Genomic DNA, 24,073 nt, shown 5'->3' on the forward strand with positions numbered 1-24,073 from the left:
TATTGGATGTTAGTTTGCTCACTTCCCTCTGTTTTCCTGTTAAGTGGAGATAATAAGACTGACCTACCTCACAGGTGTATTGTGTGGCTTCATGATTTAACCTCTGTAACACACTTCAAAAACCTCTGGTGAGAGGCTATGGGAAGGGAAAGTGGATGTGAGTGTTTGAATGAGTGGCTTTTCCTCTCCTTTCTACTGATGTCTGTGTACTGGTTTGCTAAAATATTACTCATCTCCATCTATCTGAGAGCCTTGCTTATCAGCACAGTTCTTTATTCTTTTCATAAAGAGCGCTATGGTTTTATTCAATGTGTCTTTGCTGCATGAAATGCCCCTGGACCTGTCACTGGCTCTTCCACACAGCACCAGGTTAACCAGCCCTGGTGGATCCCCCCACATCTATCCTTCCTTTGCCTTACATTACCCCCACCCCTTTCCTCACACCCCATCTCTCTGCATCTCCTGATCTCTAGAAGGGGCTGCCTCACGCCCCACGCCCCCACAGGCCCTCAGGGAGGCTATCCCCAGCTCACTCTCTAGGTAGAGCCTTGCAGTGGAGATTCCTCCTCACAATCCATGTGGGTCCAGCAGGGGTGGTTGTGTCCCCACCTCTCACCTACAGGTTGGGGGTATCTCCCCCTCCTCCTAAGTTAGGTTGGTGTAGTAGGGTAGGGAGCTGCTTCCCTGCACTAATCTATCAGTCCCTGGGTGTGTGTGTGCGTGCTGTGTCCCCCACTCTGACCTGCCCTCAGGGGGCTCTGTGTCCCCCACTCTGACACTCTGTCAGGGGGTCTGTGTCCCCCACTCTGACCTGCCCTCAGGGGGGCAGTGTCCCTCACTCCCCACTCTCTTGGGGGGTCTGTGTCCCCCACTCTGACCTGCCCTCAGGGGGGCTGTGTCCCCAACTCTCTTGGGGGGGTCTATGTCCCCCACTCCTCACTCTCTCAGGGGGGCTGTGTCCCCCACTCCCCACTCTGACCTGCCCTCAGGGGGGCTGTCCCCCACTCTGACCTGCCCTCAGGGGGGCGGTGTCCCCCACTCCTCACTCTCTCAGGGGGGCTGTCCCCCACTCTGACCTGCCCTCAGGGGGGCGGTGTCCCCCACTCCTCACTCTCTCAGGGGGGCTGTCCCCCACTCTGACCTGCCCTCAGGGGGGATCTGGCTCAGCCCCGGGGGATGGGGGTGGCAGCCCGTTCCGCCCCTCCCCGTTTATGCTGGTCCCTGAGGGGGGCAGTGCCCTCCATACCCTTCCTCTCCTCCTCCCGGGGCGGGCGCTTCCCGCCCCTGCCTGGGGAGCTGCCGGTTCGGGGCTGGGCCCGCAGGGCCGCCCTGCTCCCGGGCCCCTTCCCGCGGAGCGCAGGGGCGGAGGCCGGCCGGAGGCGCGGGCCGAGCAGCGGGGAAGGAGCGCGCCGGCCCGGGGACGGGAGGCGGAACCAACCGCTCCCTCCACCCCCATCACTCCGCCGCGGCGCTGCAGGGACCGGGCCGATCGGGGCAGCTGCGGCTCGGCGTCCCCTGCCCGGGAGAGCTGGAGGGTCCGGCCGCGGCGCCCCCGGAGGAGCTGGAGCGGGGGGGGGGGGGGGTTCGGGGGGGGGGGGGGGCCGGGGGGGGGGGGGGCGAACTCCTAGTGCAATTGTCCCCTAGTCCCAGAGCTGGGGGGGTTGGTGCAAACTCCTGCACCAGTGCAATTGTCGCCCAGCTCGGTGTGTGTGCGTGTGTAAACTCCTGCACTAGTGCAGTTGTCCCCCAGCTCGGTGTGTGTGTGTGTGTAAATTCCTGCACTAGTGCAATTGTCCCCCAGCTCGGGGTGTGTGTGTGTGTGTGTGTGTGTGTGTGTGTGCAAACTCCCGCACTAGTGCACTTGTCCCCCAGCTCGGGGTGTGTGTGTGCAAACTCCTGCACTAGTGCAGTTGTCCCCCCAGCTCAGGAGCTGCAGCGGGAGCCGGGTCCTAGGACTGGGTGGTGAAAGCTCTTCGTGCAGTTTGTTGACCCCGATCCCTTCCAAAGCAGTGGCACGGCTGGCAGAGCAGTATCCAGCGGCTGCTATTACCCCTTAATTCTCTCCCCACCGCACCTTCCTCCCCAGTAAAGAATCCCAGGCTGCAATTGGTGGCGGGTGTGCATCCTGTTGCAGCTGCTTCTGGAGTGGCGCACGCTAGTACTGTTCCCCATTCACCCCCTAAAGGGGTGCTGAAGTGGCGCGTGCTGTTGCATTTGCCCCTTCTCTCGCCCACCACCCCACTCAAAAGCAAGAGATCTTTTGTTTTAAAAAACAATTTAATGTCTGCGTCTAAACCCGGGATACCTTCTTAGCACCCCCCCCCTTTTTTTTTCCAACTAGGGATGCTAATTTTAATGCCCTATTACACATTTTGCAACAGGTTTTTAAATTTTAATTTTCTCCCTTCCTTCCCAACTCAGTCCTCGGGTGCATCCGAAGGAAGTTTAGATGCTATAAAAGATTAGAGAGCACAACCGCTGGCCAGAACAACTCCTGGCGGGGGGGGGGGGGGAGCTGGCAACCCGGGGGTGGGATGGGGACTCAGTGCTACTGGGATTGGGAAATGCTGCAGTCCCCTTGACCCTGCCCTGTGGCTGACCCTGCAAAGCAACTCACTCGCCCTGTGCGCATGCTCCGGGCTGGACAGCTCCTGAGAGGGAAATTTAAAAACGGTTTGGAGACTGAAACTGCAGCCAAATTACAAAGAGAGAGATCCCTTTAGACCAGAGAAGTGCAGCAGCCGCAGATCTCACTCCAGGTACCATCCTGCAAGGTTTGCTTTGCATACAGTTGTGCAATTAGCACATTTCATTTTCCTGTAAGCACATAGAATGTAATCTACAAGTTCCTATTGAGAAATATGTGCAGATAATGTTTAGATCTTGTTTAGTTCATGGAGGCTGCAAGCTTTTTCTGAAAACTTGGGTCAGTCTTATTGGCACATGTAATTTTTATTTTTTTCCTCACTCAGCCTTAGCTGTACTTTTAGAATAATAGTGTTGCAAACAGTTACTCTTTGGGGCAAGTTGTATGACTGAATCTTTTCTTCCCTTTCTGCTAAAATGATCTCATTCATTGCCACAGCTGCTTGTATTATGGAGTGTTTTTAAATGACTCTGCAGTCACCCAGATTTTTTTTAAACTTGTGTCTTCGCATCAATTCTTTAGCGGAGTTTTTTCTGGTAATAACTTAGATGTACTTAAAATATTAGCCATTGTCATTTTTAAATGTCGTTTAGTTTTCCTAAATTTTAAATTGTCAGGTCATATGATTTTGTTGAGTATATAAAAACTGACACACAACTGTTTTCCTAATTTGGTTGGAATTCAGCTCACACAACTGAGATGTCTGTAATGGATTCGTTTGACCCTCCCATTTATTACATCAGTTATATATTCTGCATTGTGTTCTCCTTTGCCTTTCTAAACTATTTAGACATTTTATAGCCTAAGTAAAACATTGCTCTTAAAAGTGATAGGAAACGTGCCAACAACAATTGTCTTACATTCCAGGTTTTTTAATTTGGAATTTTTAAAATTTTCCTCTATACTGCTGAAATGCTGGATAGCTACTTCATATCTATATGATTATTTTTTTTGTCTTCCCCACAGGAGATGATAGAAAGTGACATTACATCCATGATGTCAGGAATCATTAGAAATTCAGGGCAAAATCATCACCCCTCACCGCAGGAATACAGGTGAGGAATTTATCCATTTATAAAGAGGTGTTGCATCCTCCTGGCCCATTAGATGACTAGCAGTTATGTATGTTTCTAAATAAATTCAAATATTCCAGAAATCCTATTTAATGAAGAAGCTAATTACATTTAGTGCTTGTCTCTTTAAAAGAAATTTTCTCTTTGGTGACTGCTTGTAGCATACTGTGTGTTCAGAAACACCCTAGCTTAAAATGTTTTGATAGTAAATCATAGTCAATGCAAATATGTTCAAAGCCTGGTGTGAACTTCTGGTATAGTCTGTGCTCTGTGTGATTTGCCAGACTATGATACTCTTGTAAAATAGTAATGATTTAAAAGCCCCCTTTCATGTAGCATTTTGAATTGATAGGAAGCAGTCAGAAAAAACAGGAGTCATGTTCAACTAGCACTTGGGAAGGTCCTAATTAAAATAAATATTTGCTTTAGTTCTCAAATGCATTCATATGCCAAACTACTTATAATATGAACAGGAACAAACTTGGGTTTGCTGACAACCTTTAGCAAGTAGGCATTTATTTACCTATACCAACACTTATCCATTTAGAATTTAAAAAAAAAAAATTTTCCTAGAAGTCATGGGACAGTTATGCATGAATTACAGTGCTTTGGGTTAAGTTCAGCTACATCTTGTCACATGAGGTGATGTTTTATGAAATACATAATAGCATGTTAATCAGTGCAGCAAAGTGAAGAGGGTTTTTTTGTTGGTTTGTTTGTAAATGCCAAGTGGGTGACTCTCACAGCCAGTGGGTGTTTTCAACATTTCCTTGGGTCAAAGTGGGCAGCCGTAGGTGTTCTTCTTCTTCTAGCCTCTCTCTATTCAAAATGCAAACATTGCCCGGCAGCTTCTTTCAGCACAACAAGTGATTTGTTATACTGGGTGAAGCCACTATGGAGAAAGGTTTGTGAAACCCTGTTTTGCTGTTTATTAAAGCACTGTTTGCTCTAGGCATTTTGTTGGTTATGTAAATATTGGTAAAGAAATGTTTCAGTTGTTCAGAAAGGGTGTGGATGATCTGTGGATGCTCAGTTGTAAATTAGTATTAGCTCCCTGAAGCATATAGCACCGTAACAAAGACCTTTCATATAGGGGAGATTCTTTAATTCATAGTAACAAACAAACAAAAAAGTTTTTATGCAGGATACGGTTTATTTTACTTTTAAGACACAGAGACAGAGTATCTTAGTTTACTTGGAGATCAAGCAGGTTTTAAAACTGCTTTTAGTTATTTATTATATATTCTTAGAACTAACAGCTCCGACATCGCTAAAGTTGTTTTTAACTAGTTTGTGATATTTTTTAAAAAGTGTTTTCTGAATTATGTGACCTCATTTACAAGTAGAAACTTCTGATAAAAATGCATCAGATCTGAACTACACCGCAATTGTGGAACAGTATTTGTCCTACTTCATGAGAAAACACTTTGGATTATGTAAAAGAAAATCTTTTAGACTGAACGATTTTAAGAAAAGAATAGACCTGTCAAATTCTATCAGCTCTGTTTACTCTCCTGCTGTCACCACAGTCCAAGACTGGAACCCACAGTCCTGAGTTCTCCATGGGGGAGCAGCAGGGCTCCGCAGAGTAGGAAATGGCCTCCAATTAGTGAGTGGGAGGCTGGGACTATGCTGAGAAGACCCTTCTGTCTCACTTAGAGTCTCTCAATTGGACAGTTGCACTTTGAGGAGACCAGGTTTTCCAGGAAGGGTAAAGAAGGGAACAGTCAGAGGGAGAGAGACAGGAATGAAAGGCAGTAACTACAAATAATTGTACATGTGGTTTATAGAGAATGTGCACCCGGGCGGCTTAAAGGTCAGATCTGAAACATTACAAGGTTTCCCTTGTTTTAAAAAAAAAACACTTTGGTGGATCTTGAGACCTTCCGGACCAAAAGAATATTTAAACGAGAGATAGTGGATGGAGTGGTGACATGGATTGTATTTCTCAGTCAAGTCCACACAAGGACAGACTTGGATGATGGTTTCAGATACATATTTTTGCAGATTCAACAGTGCAACATAAAACACCTTCCTTGCTAAGCACCATCTCATGCACCCTCAACTCCTCCCTCCTGAGGGATGTAGGTACCTGCCTACTTTGCATAAAAAGATGCATTTCCAACTCCTCCATAGAAAACATTGTTGTCTCTAACCCTTAAAGGTTAACCCCTTAATGGTAGCAGGGACACACACTTCTATTGACTGCAGCCAATATTTTAGGGAATGATAAAGCTGTAGGGGAGCTTGCTGGGATTGGCATTCCCTGAACCTGTTGCTCTTACGAATTCATTTTTAAGACTAAACTGATTTCAGTGTAAATATTTTATTTTTCAAAACTGAAACAACAGGTGACAAGTTTATAATGCAATGGAGTATCTGTGGGTGATCCAGTACTGAGCTAAGTAAATTATAGGTTCTGAGTCAAAGCCTATTAAAGCAATGGAAAGACTCCCCTTGATGTCAGTGGGCTGTAGAGCAGGCCCTTGAGGAGCAAAGTGATTCAGCTAACAAGTGCTGTGGTCTCTCAGAATATTCTTTTCGGTAGAATTTTACAACATGGAGCTTGTACTAGATCTTCCAGGATCTACCATGTATAGCTGTGTACCTGAAAAGTAGCAGATGCTGTGGGCCCATATAGCACAGGATAGAATCAGACTTGTAGCTCTCCAGGCAAGAGTTTAGCCACATAAGTCCCATTGTGGTTGGTGGTCATTGCGTAACTGGAATATCACATAACCTTTGACATAACTATAAAGTCAGCAGTTAATGAGGCCCATTTCACTCAGATCATTTGGCATTAGTCAAAGTGCTTAATGTACACCACTTAACAAAGTAAAACAGAATGGCAACTTTGGAACCATTAAGGGCCACTGGGCCAAATATTCATACAGTGAAGCAACTTTACCCAACAGAGATTTTAAAAGTTCCTAAATACGTAATGATCCCAAACACAGGAATGGCTATTTATTTGCTAAAAATGCTTTATTTCCAAATCAGCAGGTGGGCAAAACTACGCATTTTTCCCAAAAATCAATTGATTGTAGATTCAGTCGACCGACTTGTGGGGAGGTATGGGGAAATATGGTTATCAAATAACATAAGGGACATGTCTTAAAATACATACTGAACTATTCTAACTTTTATAACGGCTTAAATCTAGATTGACTTGACCATAGAACCAACTGCCCCTAGAGGACTTCAGTGTCTTATATAATGGATCTGATTCTGCACTGTAGTCTGTCTGTGTTTACAAAGTATCAGGCAAACCCCCCTGTGTTGTCTGTGGAAGTTTCCTCAGAAATGACTGTGGAGCTAGTCCAACTACTGTAATCCAGGTTTTAACACCTCCTGATGAAGGTCTGAATTGATTTTAACTGCCATTTCAAAAAGCCATACATACTTTCACAGATAAAGTACATATTTGTTAAGGGTGGGACATTAACAAAAGTCACAAAATTCACTATTAAGAAATATTCAACATTCTTGCTCACATTTGACTCTTCTTGTTTTTAAAATATAGCAGCAGCATACTAGTTTTGGCCAATCACTAACCTACTCCTGTTACAGGGTGGTAACAGTGACATACCTAAAATGCTGTGTTTGGACCATATGCCTCTAGAATAAGAAGGGAATGCAAGCGTAATTCATCTGGCCTAATCAGCATTTATGCAAATACAAATTTAAAAGAGTCAAAGAAACATACTTGTGTATTGGTACAGCAAGGAATACTTTTAAAAGAGTCACTAACTAAAATGAAATGTCACTTTTCTAGCTTAAGGAATCACCTTACAAACAGTAAATAAAACTACTGGCTGTAGCTTATCACTTTGTGTAACGGTTGTTGGACTTTCAGTGTAGTGTAGTATAACAGCATCCACACTTCCCCTATTTCTGATTTATTTGAGCAGCCTTGTACAATATTTTTGAAGGACTTGCAATGCAGGTATAAAGTCACTATTCATATTAGGTTAGAAATAAGGGTTTAAATAGGTAGCTCTTAGCCAAAAGGTGTTTAAATAGTCACAAAGCACTGACTGTAGGAATAGAAAATATCTACTTTACTTGCGTCATGTACTGGGTGAAGCGCATCCTCAATAAATAAATAAATCTTTAGTGTTACAGGAATATAAATACACAAAATTATCACAGGAGCATTAACCCATTAGATATCCTGGCTAAATTCCAACTGATGTAATTACATACTTCCAACAAACTCCCTCTCCCTCCCACCATCCCCCAGATTCATCTGGTTAAGATATACCTCAGTTCCTATCCTAAATGGTTATGTAGTGTGGCTTTGTTCCGATAGGCCCCGATTCAGCAAGAGATTTAGGCATGTTTGTAGTCCTATTGAAAGCAATGAGATGGAGAGTTATGCACATGCTTAAATAACTTGCTGTGTTGGAGCCATAAACAGCTGTTATGTTCCATTCCAGAGATAGCTGCACTTCAATGGTGGAGAAAGGGCCTTGTCTACTGCTTGTATATCAGTTTGTTTGTAAAATGTTTTGTGACAGAAGGTGCTTGTAAGAAACTACTACTGTCTGTCTGGAAGTCAGGCTACAACATGAGCAAACCAAGTCTGGAATTTGGATCTGTGAGGAGCAATCTAAGATTTAAATATTTTCAATATTCACCATTGGGGACGGTCAGGATCTGGGAGTTTGCATTAAAATAAAACATGCTGCAGCTAAAAGGTTACAAATACATAATTATTACAACAGTAGTTGTTCCTGAAGAGAATTGAAGTGTCCATTCCCTTGACCCCGTGATATGGCTGAGGGATTTTATCACCTTAGTTGCTTTAAAAAAAAAAAAAATAAGGAAGAGAGAGACTGACTTCCTAAAAACGCGTCAAACGCAAGGTGCTGAGAATTGTTTTAAGTGGATTACCTCAACTGTTGCCCATGCAGTTCCTGAAATTTACTAATCAATGTAAATTAAAAAGCGATGGCCCTTGCACCTCAAATTATTTTGCATTTACAAAATTCTTACTTCTAGCTCTGCCAGTCTATAGGCCCCATCCTGCAAAGTTCCAAGACCCCTCAGCGTTCAATGAAAGCAGTACAGAGGACCCTGAACCCCTCACAGGAGGGGCTTGGCACCTAGTTCAAGACCCAGGGCAGAAAATGAATTTGGTTTAGTGTTCAGTTATCACAAGAAGTTTCAAATACTCGTGGTACAGAACACTTCTCCTTTTATCTATAAAGCTCTCCCACATCCCCTGTGAGCTAGAATGCTTGGATCCCTGAGGCAGTGGGTAATACTGCTGACTTAGGCCTGGTCTGTGCTAAAAAGTTAGGTCGACCCAGCTATGTTGCTCAGGGGTGTGAAAAATCCACAGCCTGGAGCAGCATAGTTAAGCCGACCTAACCTCCGGTGTAGAGAGCACTAGGTCAACAGAAGAGTTCTTCTGTCAACCAAGCTACTGCCTCATGGGGAGGTGGATTACCTAGGCTGACAGGAAAACCCCTCCCATCAGAATAGGTAGTGTCTAAGCTGAAGTGCTGAAGGTGCAGCGTTTCAAGCGTACACAAACCCATGGTCATTTACACCTGTGCAGAGTGAATGTAGCCTGGTGGCATTCTACACTCAGTTGGCACTGGAGTAGATACCAGTACAAGATGCAGGGCAAAGGGAAGTCAGTCCAACGTTGGTAATCAGGAGATAAAACAAGGGACAGCGGATGAAAACAAGAAGCCACGTTTTCTTCCATGGAAGAACTTGCAGAGTAAGGTGCTACGCAACATGAGTCCGTTCGGCAGAATAGCATCCATAGCAAGGAAAGATTGTTGCGTGGAGCACAGCAGGGTGTCAGCATCTACCGATTCACTTCCCAGCTCTGCGATTGACTTCCTGTGAGACTTGGGCAATCATGCAGTTCATTTATGGCTCAGTTCCCCACTCCCCTCCCCCACCCCGATATTGATCTGCTTCCGTGGGGCACCGTGAAATTTAATTGAAAGGTAGAAACCATTTTGATAGCTGTTAAGGTACATCTACCAGAGGCTAAGCATCTTTGCTCAAGGTCTTTGAAGAGTTTTGTACTTTTATCCTAAGTACTGTAAGAAAAAGGAAAAGTGAAACAGCAACACTGCACACAGTGACCAGGTTTGGGTTTTTTTCCCCAAAGCCCTGTATCATTTAACGCCGGGCAGGGGTAGTCAGTTATTTTTTGTCAAGATCCACATTTTTTTGGTCAAGGTCCAGACTCCAGAGAAAATAATAAAACAACATCAACAACAACAAGTAAATAAAAAGATTTCAGGGTCCGTTCAAAGCATCTGGCGGTCAGATTTGGCCCACGGTCTGCCCATTGACTACCCCTGACGCCGGGGTTCCTAAATTGTGGTTGGTGGAGCACTTGGTGGTGGTCCAGGGAGAGCTGTCTGGTCTCTGGGACTAGCTGAGCTTATTTCCAGGGGACTCAGAAATGAGAAAAGGAACAAGGAGCAAGCCCGCCTCATTGCCTGTATGTAGGGGGCACTGAATCCTATGTAAGAGACGCAGGGGAAGCTGGATTTGTTACCAGAGACCCAAGTCAGCCATTAGCAGGAGAGGAACTTCCAAAGGGAGAGAGAGATGCTTCTGCTGCATGGGAGACAAGAATCAAGTGGCAAGGAAGCATTTGCAGAGGTAAAGGAGAAAGAAGAACAGAAGAGATAAAGTGAGGAGCAGACAGTGTGACTAATTAACTCATTTTTTAAATAACGGAACATTTCCTGCATTGGAGACAGCTAAAATATGTAAGCAATTGGTGCAGTTGCCTAAGGGATGTTTGCAATCACAAATGAGAAGGGAAGTTCTCTTTGTGACCACAATGTGAGTGCAGGTTTCCATGAGAGCCTCTAGGACACGGTCACCCTACACTGAGAAAATGTTTGAGAATTTACCACTTTCCTAGACCATCCCTAACCTTCACATCTGAGCTTAATGACCTCAGCCTGAGCATTCTGCTTACAAGCCAGGCTGCCTTATACAGCCTTAGGGCAGTACAGACCAAAAAAACCACCCATAAATTCTCCAGGAGAGAGAGCACAATGTGCTCCCTCAGCAACAGCCGCCATCTTGAACTGAAACTGCTTTCCAAAAATGGAGGGCTTCCCAGCAAGCAAGCAGGCAGACCCCTAGACATTTTCAGTAAGTATGTGTTAGCGGTATACCCCATTGGTATTTAAATTCATCTGAGCCACATGTACCTGGGGCTGTACAAACACACACGAAGACATGGGCCCTGCCTCCAAGCATTTACCATTAATTTAAGACAAAAAAGGGAAAAAGGATACAATGGAGATATACCAAACAGATAGTTAGATCTATATAGTTGTAGGTTGGGAGGGGGCCACAGGATTACACAGGTGGAAGGTGGTTGAACTCCATGAGTAGATAAATTGCCAGCTAGTCACTACTATGCATGGTTTAACTAAAGCAGATGGTTTGATTTGCATTTTTTTCCCCTAAGAGTCAAAGACATACCCAGAACCCATCTACCGTTAGAGGAGTTGAATTTATATTGCATAGTATATTTGTACATTTAAAAAACCAGGCGATAGGACAGCTCTCCCTGTGTTAATCTTTGTAAAAGGTCTGAGCGCTCATTGCCTGGATTGGGTTACTGTGAAATGTGCAGTAGTGAAGTGACTTGAAGTCACTACTGCTGAAATTTACAGTTGTTTTGAACAACTCAAAGAATAATCCCTTTGTGCCACATGTGTTTTTGGTAACCTGCTTAGAGTCTACTCTTTTACTACAAACTAGTAATGTTTGTTAGAATACTTGTCAGTCTATTTTAAAAAATAGTTGCAAGAGAATACATCAAAGCTGTTTAATTGAACAAAACAGAAGTCTGTTTTGTTTTGATGGGAAGTAGAAAGTCAAATTCAGACTAGAAGCCTATGCCAGGATGGAGGGGGCTAAAATAATCTCCCTCACAAGAATCACATTTGTTTTACAAATGGATCAGAGCGCTCTGTTTCACTGTATCCTTGTATCTGCTTTAAAATGGAGCATAGTGACTGATAGATGAACTTTAAAAGTAAATCAGATCTTTAAAAAATGGTCTATAGCCCTTCCCTGCCTCTGTCAGTGGAGGTACATGCCTATGCCCGATATACTGTCTGCACACTGGCCTGTGATTTTGTGGACTAAGGCTGCTGTATAAAAGGAAAGATGTTCTTCATGTTATACTAGGAAGTAGGAGAATCTTGAGCTTCCTATTTTTCAGTCAGCACCCTGTTCAGGCTGTTTGCAGTGAAGGTTTCTGACAACGTCTTACCACACAAAGTGGATTACTAATCATTTAGGCTTCTAGAAAGAGCTGGATGGATCCACTTAGCGTTAACATAAAGCAAAGGAATTTATCAGTTTTCCAAAGAGATAAACGTAGAGAGGTTATTGTGCAAATATGGCTTCTGTGGTCCTCCCCTTCGGAGCTGTTTAGCCCATGCTGTGGAGTGGAGAGAGGGCATGTGGCAGATTCATTTCCTGACAGGAGGCGTGTGCAATGGGTTTTGACCCTCACCGCCCATCTGACCCCATTATTTGTTGAAGGAGCTGACTTGTCTGGAAGGACTGGCAGGGACCAGGGTGCCAGATGGCATGTGTGTGTCTGTGTGTGTGTGTTGTGTGTTGGCTGTCATTCAGCCAGATTAATGTGAAGTTTGTAAAAAGGAGGAGGGAAAAAAACAATTAAGCAAGAATGCCAAAAACAATGGAGGCCACGTGCCACTGGGCAACAGTCGTTTGCAGCACAATGGGTTATCGGCTTACAATGAACGGGTCCAACTGTTGCAAACGACATGAGCCTGCCCAGTTTTCAAATCATTTAATGCTCTTGTTTACTTACAACCCAGCCAATCACTAAGTAGGGAGAGTGGTCACCTGATGTTCTTTTTATGCATTTAAGTCCCAGGCCTCACAAAATAACTGAACAGTGGTAACCATGGCAATGCTAATTATTGCACTATAACTACAGTAGGAGAAAGAAACCAGGGTAGACTCGGAGGAGGATTTGAAGACGTTTTTGGCCAGGAATTGAGCTTTGGCTTCTGCTTGTTTTGTGTTTTAAAATCTTTGTGCAAACAAATAAAGTTCTGCTTTAGAGATCTACCGGGTAACAGAGTTTGGGGAACTTTTGAACTGCTGAAAATCTTGACTAGAAAGAGCTAAAATCTCAATAGCCTTTTGGGCTGCAACACACTGCTGTTTTGGCATTTTATGTTAAGCTGATTTAGACTCGTGTAAAACATACAAGATGCTTCAGCAGAAATCAGATTTATTTACTGCCTCTGTATCACTATTTGACAATGGATGCACATTAGTGCTGTGCACCTGGCTTTTTAAAAGGTCACTTGTTATTGGATAATGTTTTCAGTTAGGGTGTTTTAAAAAGAGAATCTACAATCTCAGGCTAACCTGTGTTCTTCCAAAATAGAAACATGTTTCCAATGGCTGAATCTGTGCAGTCCTTACTCAGGGCTATGTAGAGATATCCTCCTTACTTATGTGAAGTAGTTCCTGACTCCTTGAGGAGTCCCTCTGACTTCCTCAGCACTATTCAACATGAGAAACAATCTCGCAATCTGGACATCAGTTTGTAATCATGTTAACTCACTGACTTCAATGGCAGCTTTGAATCGAGTAAGGACTTTTGCAATTTGGCCCTCCATGTAAATGTGTTTGTTTTTGCTTTTTATGCCGTGCATTTCTTTATCAGCAGTAATACAAAGTTGATCATGTCTTTCTAAGAGCACAGCATGTGCAAGTGGGGCAAAATGTGCAGAAATTAGATTTCTAAACGGAACTTTTCACCAAGAGAAGTCTGGGCTGTTTTTTCATTGGCTTTATCAGTTAAGATAGTCTGCATTTATAGTCATAAACTCTTACAATCTGAAGATTTAGCACATCGAAGGCTGTTTTAAAAAATTAAGTTGAGTATAATTCCATTCGATCTCACCAAGGCCCGAATGGAGGAGATCTGCAGTTCATCCCACAATCTAGATTTTGCTTTATAGTGAAGATTGCGTTGTGCTGGTTTCTGAAGCCCTCATATGTTTGATTTAAGGAAGGGCTAGATCTGAATTTCTGTTATAACCTGAACAGGATTTAATTCTGAATACAATATTTCATGCCCTGTGACAACAAAGCACACCGCAGCTGAGAGCCAGCCTTCTGATCTTCCTGGATATGGCTGGTTTTAATCTAACCTACTCTAATGTCGTTTTGTTCATGGCAGTTACGGTCCTGTTGAGGATATAAAGCCTTTGCTCCCCAAATCAGCAGGGGTTGGGGGGGCTATTGCAGAAGCATGTTCAGCTCCTGGGGCAGGAGCACTTTTCCCCAGCCTCGCGTGGGCTGGAAGTGCTCTGGAGAGAGTATGGCTGTGGGACAGGTGGTTGGGGGCAAATGGAGATGCATTTCGCATCTCCGTCAAGCTGCTCCCCTGCAGCTGATTTTCTGAGAGAGACTGGGACTGACTGCAGGAGGGGCCAAGGTAGGTGAGGTAACATCTTTTATTGGACCCACTTCCATTGGTGGAAGGTGCAAGCTTTCGAACTGCACACAGCACTGCACTCTGCTGCAGCTGGAGGGAAGGTCACCACGGTACAGAGCCTTTGAAGGTGGGATTCGCATCACGCCCCAGCTCCCAGCACCAACAAAAACCTCTCTCCTTTGGAAACGTCGATATCCACATGATACACAAGGAAGAAGCTCCTTCAGTCTGTCAAAGGGCCCACTAAGTAAAGGCCGTTGAGGGTGCAGGTGCTGAAATTCCTCATTAGTCTTGTCATTAGCTGGGTTTCAGACTTAATGGAATACAGTCAGGTTAAAAATCCTATTTTAAACCATGGAGTGTCCTTAGGTTACTGCAATCACTGTGTGTGCACATGCATGTAGGGGGGAATGGTCAATTTCAGTTTTGTTTCTAGGCAGTTTCCCTTCCTGGTTCTCATACACTAGCACAGTGCTGCATTGTTTGGTTTGCAGATGCTGCAGGGGAATGTGGATTTGGAATTAAAATAAAGTTCATGGAAACAGTTCCATAAAAAAACTTGTTTTTACAAAATCTTATTCTCAGCCAAAGTTGCCCTTGCAGTGTCCATCTGGAAACGGACAGAGACCCTTTAAAGATCTCGTGCTAACTGATTTTTCTTTTTAAAGTTTCTCAGAGTGGTTAGAACATTATGAATCTACTGCTTCACCCCTCCATCCCCCAAGTTTTAAAGTAATTTTTGAGATAAGTACAAAACAATCACTCCTTTTCAGTACTTTGGTACCAATTCTAAAAAGCCTTAAGCACACACTTTGAGCACAGAAATGGTCCCACTGAAGTCAATTTTCCATTACCAATGTTCTGTGTGGGTTATTTTAAATTAAAGTTTTTTTATTAGTACGCCAAACTGGACCTTTTTTAAAGCATCAAGTGCTCCTAGACTGACAACTTAACGTTTACAGCACGGGCTGAATGTTGACAGCCACTTTAACCTCTGAAAAGCAGCATTTTAGATGGTAACACCAGCAGCACTTGAGTACAGCACTGCTGCTCTGACCGCAGTGCTAATGCCCTTCTCTCTCGCTCATGCAAAAATATACTTTTCATAATGTTCAGCTGACCACTATATTGTTCTACAGGGAGATCTCAACAGAACAGTCTCCTAAATTGGTCCTGGTTCAAAATAGAAACATTTCAAAGCCTGCTAAATAAAATGTTCCCTCTTACAAAGGAACACACGGAGGCATTATGAATGGGAGATGGGGCCTGAACCAAAAATTCACATCTTGAGCTTTGGATCCACATCTCAACTTTGTAACTCAGACCCACATCTACTGTTAACTTGCATTAGGCTGGGCCCCCCAAGACATCCTTCTTACCTCTAGACAATTTAGCAGAATCTTTGTGCTCTTTGCTAACATCTCACCTTGTTCCCTGCAGACTCTTGGCTTCTGCCCCATCCCAGTTGAGTGAAGACCTTCCAAGTGACTTGCAGTCCTTGTCATGGCTGACCTCTGTTGATGTTCCTCGCTTACAACAGATGGCTAGTGGAAGAATGGACTTCAGCATCAGCTCTCAGGAGTCAATGCTGCAGCAGACAGGTAACTTGCCCTGCTGTTAAATGACAAATAATAATAATGAGAGACAAAACACTCTGTAACTAGCTTTCTTGTTTGTAACTTTTCACAGTAAGTACAGTAGATTTCGCTCTCTGCCAGAAGCACTACATCCTGTGTATTTTTTTTTTTTTAAGAGGCAGTGCATACTAGGGGTTAGACCAAAGATCGAAGAGTTTGGACTTGACTTTTATGCTCAGCTAAGTCTCCTAGTGTGACCTTGGCGCAAGGACTTCGTTTTCAGAAGTTCTCAGTATCTCTGGAAATGGTCATTTATCTGTGCCTTTGTTTCAACATCACTAAAATGAGAATTGACCAATCCTGCAGCTGTGCGCTTCATACAGCCTCTCAGTTAATGGTCACCAAACTTCTCCTTAGTCTTAACATTACCTCAGCAAACACACCTATTTGTGTTCGCTTTATGGAGCAATTTATGCCATTAGATTATAAAACCTTTTGGGGCAAAAATTGTAATTCAGTATAATTTACCCTTTGTAAAATGCCACATACACTAATGGCACTACAAAATCATTAGAGAGCTGTCACCTAACACCCCAGCAGCAGCTGCTCTCAGTGGCATCTGATGTCACCCTTGCAGTGTGTTTTGAGTTCAGTCTTATTTCCATGGAGTCTAATCAGAGTTGAGATAAGGCTTTAAAAATAAATAGCAACTAAGTTTTCAGAGATGTAGTTTTGTGTGGGTGCGTTCATCACGTGCTTTTTCATGAATAGGTCCTGTGCCAGGTAATATGCATTCAACAGGTGCTCCGGGAGCAATGATTCAGGTGCAGGCCAGTCTGCCACAGGGAATTGTGGGACTGAATACTATTACATCGCATGGAGCAAACGTAAGAGCTGACCTGAGCGGGTTAATTGTCATTGCAGTGTTTGCCAAGGAAAGATGTTTGACTATAGGACCGACACTTTTGTCTTTTCATCCCAATAGATGAGCCAGTACACGGTCGGAGGGCAGCCATCTCCTAGTTTACAGTCACAGCTCTCGCTTTTCCCTGCTCCTCATTCACAGCAAGTGTTTGCCATCGCACAGAATGCACAACAGGTACTGTTGTTTGCTATGCGGCCTGCGTCTCAGAGGAGCTGTACAGATCGGATTTGCAGGCTCTTACACAGACCTACAGATATTCTGCACCAAAGTGAACAGCTGAGCTAAAATTGCCTTGAATCCCCCTAACCTAATCTCTGTGCACGTGCCTTTTAGAGTCAGGTTCTAAAATGCCAATTCTAGGAACCCTTCAGAAGGAAAAACACCACTGCCTCCCCTACCACTGGTGACGTGCCGTAGAAACTCAGCATTGGGAGTGTTCACTTTCCAGAACCAGTAATCAGCTGCTTATTCCAACCAGGTTATCACTACACAATCCCGTCCCCCCCCCCTAAATTGGAAGAAAACTTATTCTATTCGTGTGTCATTTTACCCACCCTCAGCCAGCTTCCTGACAACTCCGCTCACTGAAACAGCAATGCCCCGGGTCAGGTCAGCTTTGCAGCCAGGAGCAGACCACACCAGCACAACCCACCCAGTTCTTCTACTGTGGATATTTATAAAAAAAAAAACAAAAAAAAAAAAAAACCCACCTTCGTCAGTCTCCAGATCTTCAGGACAGTATTTTGCTGATGTTAGATTGCTCAAAAATGTGATGAACCTGAGGTGGGGCAGGGACAGCCTGGGATAGAGCTGTGACAATGTCACAAATTACAAACAAATGATTTGATAATAGCATTCGGATGAGCAAGAGCCTTGTGTGCTATTGTACAGTGAACCGGAATTGGGAAGCTTTTGGTATGTTCATTTTAATGATGTCCTGTAATTTGGTGTCTGAATCAATTAGAATCTAAACAGCATAGAAAGTGTCTCCCTTGCAAAAGGGGAAGGGGGCTTGCACGGGGGGTGGGACTTCATTATGAGAAAGGATGGAACTTGTTACAAATTCTCCATGTCCTTTAGTCCGCACTTGGCTTTACCGACTGAGAGATTGGTTAGAATCTCCCGTCTCCTCAGAGCACAGGAGCCTGTTTGAGGAAGTACTGTCTGGAATGTGATCTTTTGGGGGAGCTTTTGTTTCTCATCAGTACAAAGCCAGAAATAACTCACGGCAATTGTGTGTGTGTGTGTGTGTGGAATGGGGAAAGATGATTCTTCTGACAGTTTTTCCTCTTTCTTCTCAATACAGTGTAACCCAGCTGCAATATACAATGCATCCTATGGACCCCGTCCTCAATATTCTCAACCTCGCCTTGCCCCTCACACTGCTCAGGAAGTCCATCCCAAACATTATCCCAAGCCAATCTACTCCTACAGGTGAGGCGAGAACAAGCTGGGATATTGCTCCAAGCCTGCATTTGACTTGGTTATAAATGTATCATACTTGGCACAGCAAAAGCTCCGTTTCCTTTCCTAGCACAAAACTGATTTACTTTTCCCATGATCTTGACAGAAGCCTTCTCTGGAGAGGCAAATCCACATCACTCCTCCCCCAGCACTCTGCTGTTCTGTCCAGGTTACTAGTGTAGTTAACAGTGGAAAGACCTTGACAAGTTAATCCCCTTCCAGCAGAACAGAGGTGGAGTAACAGCGCCAAAGAGCTTGGTTCTCAAGATTTCATTATCTCTTTTGGACCCTTAAACACAGAAGCTGGGTAACGTTACTGTAGAGCTGATGAGACCCCGAGTGCAGCGGGAAGTGACTGTTCACACGGGCACTCATGTCTGGGCAAAGGCGGGTGTCAGGTTGCTAGGTAAAGAGGAGGAGATTATGGGCCAACACGCACAGTCTGAAGAGGGAACTGGCTTTTATCTTCTCTCTCTTTCTTCCAGCTGCTTGATTGCAATGGCATTAAAGAACAGTAAAACGGGCAGCCTCCCAGTGAGTGAGATCTACAGCTTCATGAAGGAGCACTTCCCCTACTTCAAGGTAAGGAATCAATAAGCTTTTATGACTGAAGGGAACAAAACAGGCCTCGCCACTTGCCACTGCATTCGATCTGTAGCATCTCAAGATGCTGTGTACCAAAACCAACCACCCCAGACGCCCACGCGTCTCCCCTGCTTTACCCTGGCTGCATTTTAATTCCGGACTCACACTGGGTCTAGGGGAGCAGGTTATTTAGGCCTAAGCCTCTGGGCATAAACAGAGAAATAAGCCTGGCCACAACAGGTGGCACCATGACCTCATCCTCCTTCCATCCCCTCCTTGGGCTGTCCCTCAAAGCAAGAACACCCCCGTCCCCGAGAGAAGGTGGCCTCAAGAAACGCCATCCCTGGTAGCCTTGGAGCCTCCCTCAGATCTTCCTAGGTTTTTACACGGGGTCTATTGCTATGACATCTAAGGGCTGGTATCTCCCCCCACTCTCAAGCAAACTGTGTCCAGTTCCACAAACTCTGCCTTGGGTAGACCCATGCATGTAGCAAGTTCCACAGCCAGTTGTCCCCCCGTGAAACTATCCTGCTGCCTCCAGGCCCCCACAGAGCACGTCTAGGGCCTGTCAACAGCACAGCCTCAGCTGAGCACACCGGAGAGAAGGGTAGAGGGCCTAGGGAGAGGGACTGTCTCAGAGGTAAGTCAGACCCAAACTGCTTTATTTACGTTGAGACCAAGGCCTTGAACTGTGCTTGGAAGCTAGTGCAGCCCAGAGCCTTGTGACATACAAAAAACATGCAGCATAAGGAGGCCGGGTACAATATGCTGAAAGCTGCTTGTGTTGCTAAACGGGTGGGCAGGTTGCTGTGATCTGCGGGGCCTGTGAGAGTCCCCCATGGAGAATTCACAGTCCATCCACCCGACGGCTCTCCTCACGGCAGTAGCTTATTTGAATAACAACCTTCTGCCCTCCAGACAGCTCCCGATGGTTGGAAGAACTCTGTGCGCCATAATCTCTCCCTGAACAAGTGCTTTGAGAAAGTGGAGAATAAAATGAGTGGCACCTCACGCAAAGGCTGCCTGTGGGCCCTCAACCCTGCCAAGATTGACAAGATGGAAGAAGAGATGCAGAAATGGAAGAGGAAGGACTTGGCCGCTATTCACAGGAGCATGGCCAATCCAGGTAGACTGGCATTGGGCTTTGCCACTTGCTGTGTAGAAGAGTCACAGTAACCGAGACGGTTTGGTCAGTCGTACATTGTTATAGTTATCCAGAGCAGGGCTTGGGAAAGGAGGGAAAGCGTTTCAGAGGACAGGGTCGCTCTGTGGGGCTCGCTTGTTGCATGTAGGCAGCTGCCAAGGACGTTGGTTTGGCTAGCTGAGTGATTAGGGAAGCTGTGCACCATGCTCTTCTGGCACACTCCAGGAGTGTTTATTAATGGCCTAAAAACAAACAGGTTTCTCAGGAATCCAACATAAAAAGCAGGCCTGGGTTTGCTGGAATAGAACCTTCCATGTGAAATAGTCAGCGCTGGTATCGGATCTGAGCCACGGGAGCACAGGAGAGGCAGAGAATTTTTGTTAATCTATTTTTTGATTCAGCACTTCATCCAAAGCATGCTTGCTTGGTGTGCTTCCTACATTCTCCTGCCTCTGACCCTCCCAGGCACTGACTCGTGTTCCCAGCTGCTGCCTCTCCCTGCCCTTCTCTAGCTGATCATCACTCCCCTCACCTCTCCTGGGAGTGTCGTCTAGTGATTAACGCTGGGCAATGAAAGCCAGAACTCCTGGCTTTTATATCCAGCTTTGCCTCTAACATTGTGAGATTTTGGGCAAACCCGACTTCAGCTCGGACTACTCATCTGTAAAATGGGTGCGCCACTTCCCACCTAGCAGAATGGGTGGGAGGCGGAATTCATGCTGTACAATGCTTTGAGATCATCTAGCGGAAGATGTTAAATTTTCTATTCTAAGATTTTCTATTCTAAGCCCTGACTCCAGTTTTCTCAAAATACCCCAGTCACTTATCTTGAGACAGTAACCATTCATCTTAATTGGGTATGCCGGCTCTTTCAGACTCAGATCAGATCCAAGAGGATTATCTTCTGTCCCAGTCTTTAGACATTCTAGACAAGTTCCGCTGCCTCTGATGGTCAGTGCTTTAGAGCATTGCATTTTAAACACCACATTTCATGCCTATTTTGCAGAATTGAGATTTTTATTCATGCTCCAAGATTTCCCCATGTTTGTAACAAACAGCGTATTTGTTAAGCTCTTACTAGCATGGCAGTGGCTGAAACCAAACCTGACCTTTCCTGGTAAGTCTGGAACGTGTGATCAGAATGACATAACATTTTATTTTTGACTGAAGAGTTTAAAAACAAAGTAGTATTGAAGCTATCATGTGGCTGTCCTAAAAACATACTTAAGATGTAAAGACAAGTTTAGCAAATCCTCAGTCAGATTAAAATTCCCTGACCTCTATCAACAAGGAGCTCACTGTAGGTCTGCCCCATGTGGTTTGAAGAGTGTTAGCCTGACTGCCCTGGTAAATAGGCCAGGGTTTTCCTGGCCTGATCATAAGACATCAAAGAGAAGCCCTGTGTATGGTGTGTATGGGAGGGAGGGAGGAGTGGAGGTGGTAAGAGGTACCTGTCCAGCTCTAGAACTGTACTTCTGCAGCGTGTCCCTATTTACTGCTGAAAAGCAAAGCATGCATTGCAAACCCTCAGCTGCCTCAGGGACCTACTAGCCCTGCTCACACCATGGTAGACGTGTATGCTCAGTTGCTTATTTTCCATACAGAGGAATTAGACAAACTAATCACCGACAGACCTGAGAACTGCAGGCGGCCTAGTAAACAGGCAGAATCCGAAGTGTCCACACTGACTCACATGACTGCAGCCCAAGGCCGAATCTCCATCTCCAAGCTGCAGCCCCAGCCCATGACTCTCTCTCTGCAGTCCATACCACTGCATCACCAGATCCAGACCCAGGCTCGCATAGCCCCGGACTCACCTGCACCTGCCCAGACGCCTCCTCTCCATACTCTGCCTGACATGAGCCAGAGTCCCCTTCCTCACCACCCAATGAGCCGTGCACCCGCAGACTTCCTGAATGCGACGGCAGATATGAACACCGAAGTGGATGCTCTTGATCCAAGCATCATGGATTTCGCACTACAAGGTAAAGGGGAAGCGGGATGGGAGCACGGAGTGTCAGTGTTATCTAGTTATGGAGACACTGTACATATAAAACACATCCTGGATCCAGTAGGACATACTGGGCTCACTTCCACTGGAATACTGCAGGACTGGGCTGAAATAGAAGATCAGAATCCTATCTGGAATACCATGGTTTATGTACCTTGAATTTCCCTACATGCGTCAGTATAATTTAGCCCAGTGGTGTAGTATCCAGTGAAGATTAGGAGTGTATGTGGGAGGGAAATGGGGGGGGGGGTGGCTTAATGGTCCAAGAAAAGGCACCATGGTCATGGCCAGTCTGAGAGCCTGCCGAGAACAGGATCGCCCGAGTGCTAATCTTAGCTCGGACAATAACTTTCCTTGTGGCCAGGGACAAGTCGCAGTCTTGGTGCCTCAGTTTCCCCACCTGCAAAAAGGAACACTTCTCCACCTCCCAGGGTTGTTGTGAAGATTAGCTGCGTCGTGTCCATGCAGCATGGCAGGAGAGAAGAGTGCTATATAAATAATATCATTACGGGTGAAGAATATGTTTTAAGCAGGTTGGGAGGGGCAGGAAAGTTAGCTGTGGACTGACCAGCTGAACCCATATTATTCCTGCTATTCTGAAGGCCTTTGTACCACAAAACCAAAAACTTAGTCGCTCACAAGCATCATCCTTTGACTGAGTAGAAATTAAAACCTTTCAGTTAAGATAGTTAAACAGTTACTCTTAAGACCATTGTATACCTTGAACCCAGCCCATGGCAGGTCAAACCTGTAACAGGACTGAATTTATCCTCTTTTAAAGGAAATATATGGGAAGACATGAAAGACGACAGCTTCAATCTAGATACCTTCGGTGCCTTCAGCAACTCCCCTCTCCAGCTCTCAGACTGTGACCTGGGCACGGCTGGCCTCACCCCCGTCTCGAGTGGTAGTGATTATTCCTTCTCAGACTTACAGGTCACAGGCCTCTACACTACTTACGCCACGCTGGATAATGTAGCCTCGTCACAGTACATGAATGGTCAAGGCAACAAGCCCATTGCTCTGCTTTAAGATTCCCAGATGCGATGACCGAAGTAACTCGTCACAGGCCTATTCCCTGGGAGGCCTTAGGATAGGATCTGAAAGCTGGAAAGCAGCTCCTTCTGCAGACCCCTGCATCACGCAAGGTATTTACCAGAACTCTGTGTGATGCCAAAATGTATCAAGCCAGTACTAGCACGGGGTTTGTGAACACACCTCCCTCGTCATCTTCACGGAGATCAAAAAGGATTTTGGCTGTTGTGATACAAGAACGGGGAGCTGACAAAACGGAGCGTGGAGTGCATCAGTTAGGAAAAACTTTACTAGGACAATTCACACACGAGTCACATTATGTTTCAACATAATCCAACCCTCAGAACTAACGTCGAGTGCAGGACTGACATGCAGATTCCGTCTGACCACAACATACACAGGAGCCCATGCACCAGCTCACTGCTCCAGCGGGCCGAGTCAGAGATTCCGAGAACCACCTGACCTTATGTATTTGTTTCTTTTTTTCCAAAGAGCCAAATAACCACAGCCAAACAAACAGAGATCACATGCTGTTTCTGGAAACGCTTGCAATGCCAACACCTTTCTGATGCAACTGTCTTTAAATGTATTCTCGGGGGGGGGGGGGGGGGGAAGGGGGAAGGAGGCTTCAAGCAGAAATTTTTTAAATCAAACCCACAATTTTTTTACCTAGGGCTTAATGAAAAAGGAGGGTGGGGGGCTGACCACATGAAGGAGGTAGTAGGGCTGAATTATTAAACTGATCACTGGAGTGGAATTTTAGGAATGACACACTTATCTTAGACTTAAAAAAAAAATGATTAGGTTTGTTACAATAGTTCCTGTGTATTGTGCTTCTGTTGAGTCTTGTGCTAGGCAGTATTACTATTTGTAAATTTATTTATATTTATTGTTCTGAAGAGAAAAGAAATTATGTAAACTGAGCACTGTTCAATTTTTTTTTAAATGCAGTAACTCTTTATTTGCATGAACTAAATTATTCATAATCACAAATGCAACACCTTATTTTAAATCACTTTTGTAGTACTTCGGTTTCATTTTGAAAGCTGAATTTAAACAAGCACTTTTGATACTGTGAAACACCTTTAAAAAAAAGTCAGACCAAATATTTTTTTTA

At 44.8% G+C, this 24,073-nt stretch overlaps 1 protein-coding gene across 2 annotated transcripts; it reads left to right on the forward strand.

Annotated features, from left to right (window-relative positions):
* Window positions 1-2,523: 2,523 nt before the first annotated feature.
* Window positions 2,524-23,547, forward strand: FOXN4 (forkhead box N4). Of its 2 annotated transcripts, none has more exons than XM_034791499.1 (10): window positions 2,524-2,774; window positions 3,614-3,702; window positions 15,656-15,816; window positions 16,564-16,679; window positions 16,778-16,891; window positions 18,024-18,151; window positions 18,667-18,763; window positions 19,685-19,892; window positions 21,515-21,895; window positions 22,703-23,547. In XM_034791499.1, exons 2-10 carry the CDS (start codon window positions 3,617-3,619, stop codon window positions 22,951-22,953), a joined length of 1,542 nt encoding a protein of 513 aa, XP_034647390.1. In that variant the 5' UTR covers window positions 2,524-2,774; window positions 3,614-3,616; the 3' UTR covers window positions 22,954-23,547. The 2 variants fall into 2 exon arrangements, with proteins under 2 accessions (XP_034647390.1, XP_034647388.1); XM_034791497.1 differs by having other exon boundaries at window positions 2,524-2,759.
* The last annotated feature ends 526 nt before the right edge of the window (window positions 23,548-24,073 follow it).

Source organism: Trachemys scripta, chromosome 15 (genome assembly GCF_013100865.1).
Source record: "Trachemys scripta elegans isolate TJP31775 chromosome 15, CAS_Tse_1.0, whole genome shotgun sequence".
NCBI classification, from domain to species: Eukaryota; Metazoa; Chordata; order Testudines; family Emydidae; genus Trachemys; species Trachemys scripta.

Bases quoted from the DNA above. Each gene is read 5' to 3' on its own strand.
- FOXN4 (XM_034791499.1), top strand. From the start codon at position 3,617: ATGATAGAAAGTGACATTACATCCATGATGTCAGGAATCATTAGAAAT. The intron at 3,703-15,655 runs GTGAGGAATTTA...TGTTCCCTGCAG, and splicing joins CCCTCACCGCAGGAATACAG to ACTCTTGGCTTCTGCCCCAT. The intron at 16,680-16,777 runs GTAAGAGCTGAC...TCATCCCAATAG, and splicing joins TTACATCGCATGGAGCAAAC to ATGAGCCAGTACACGGTCGG.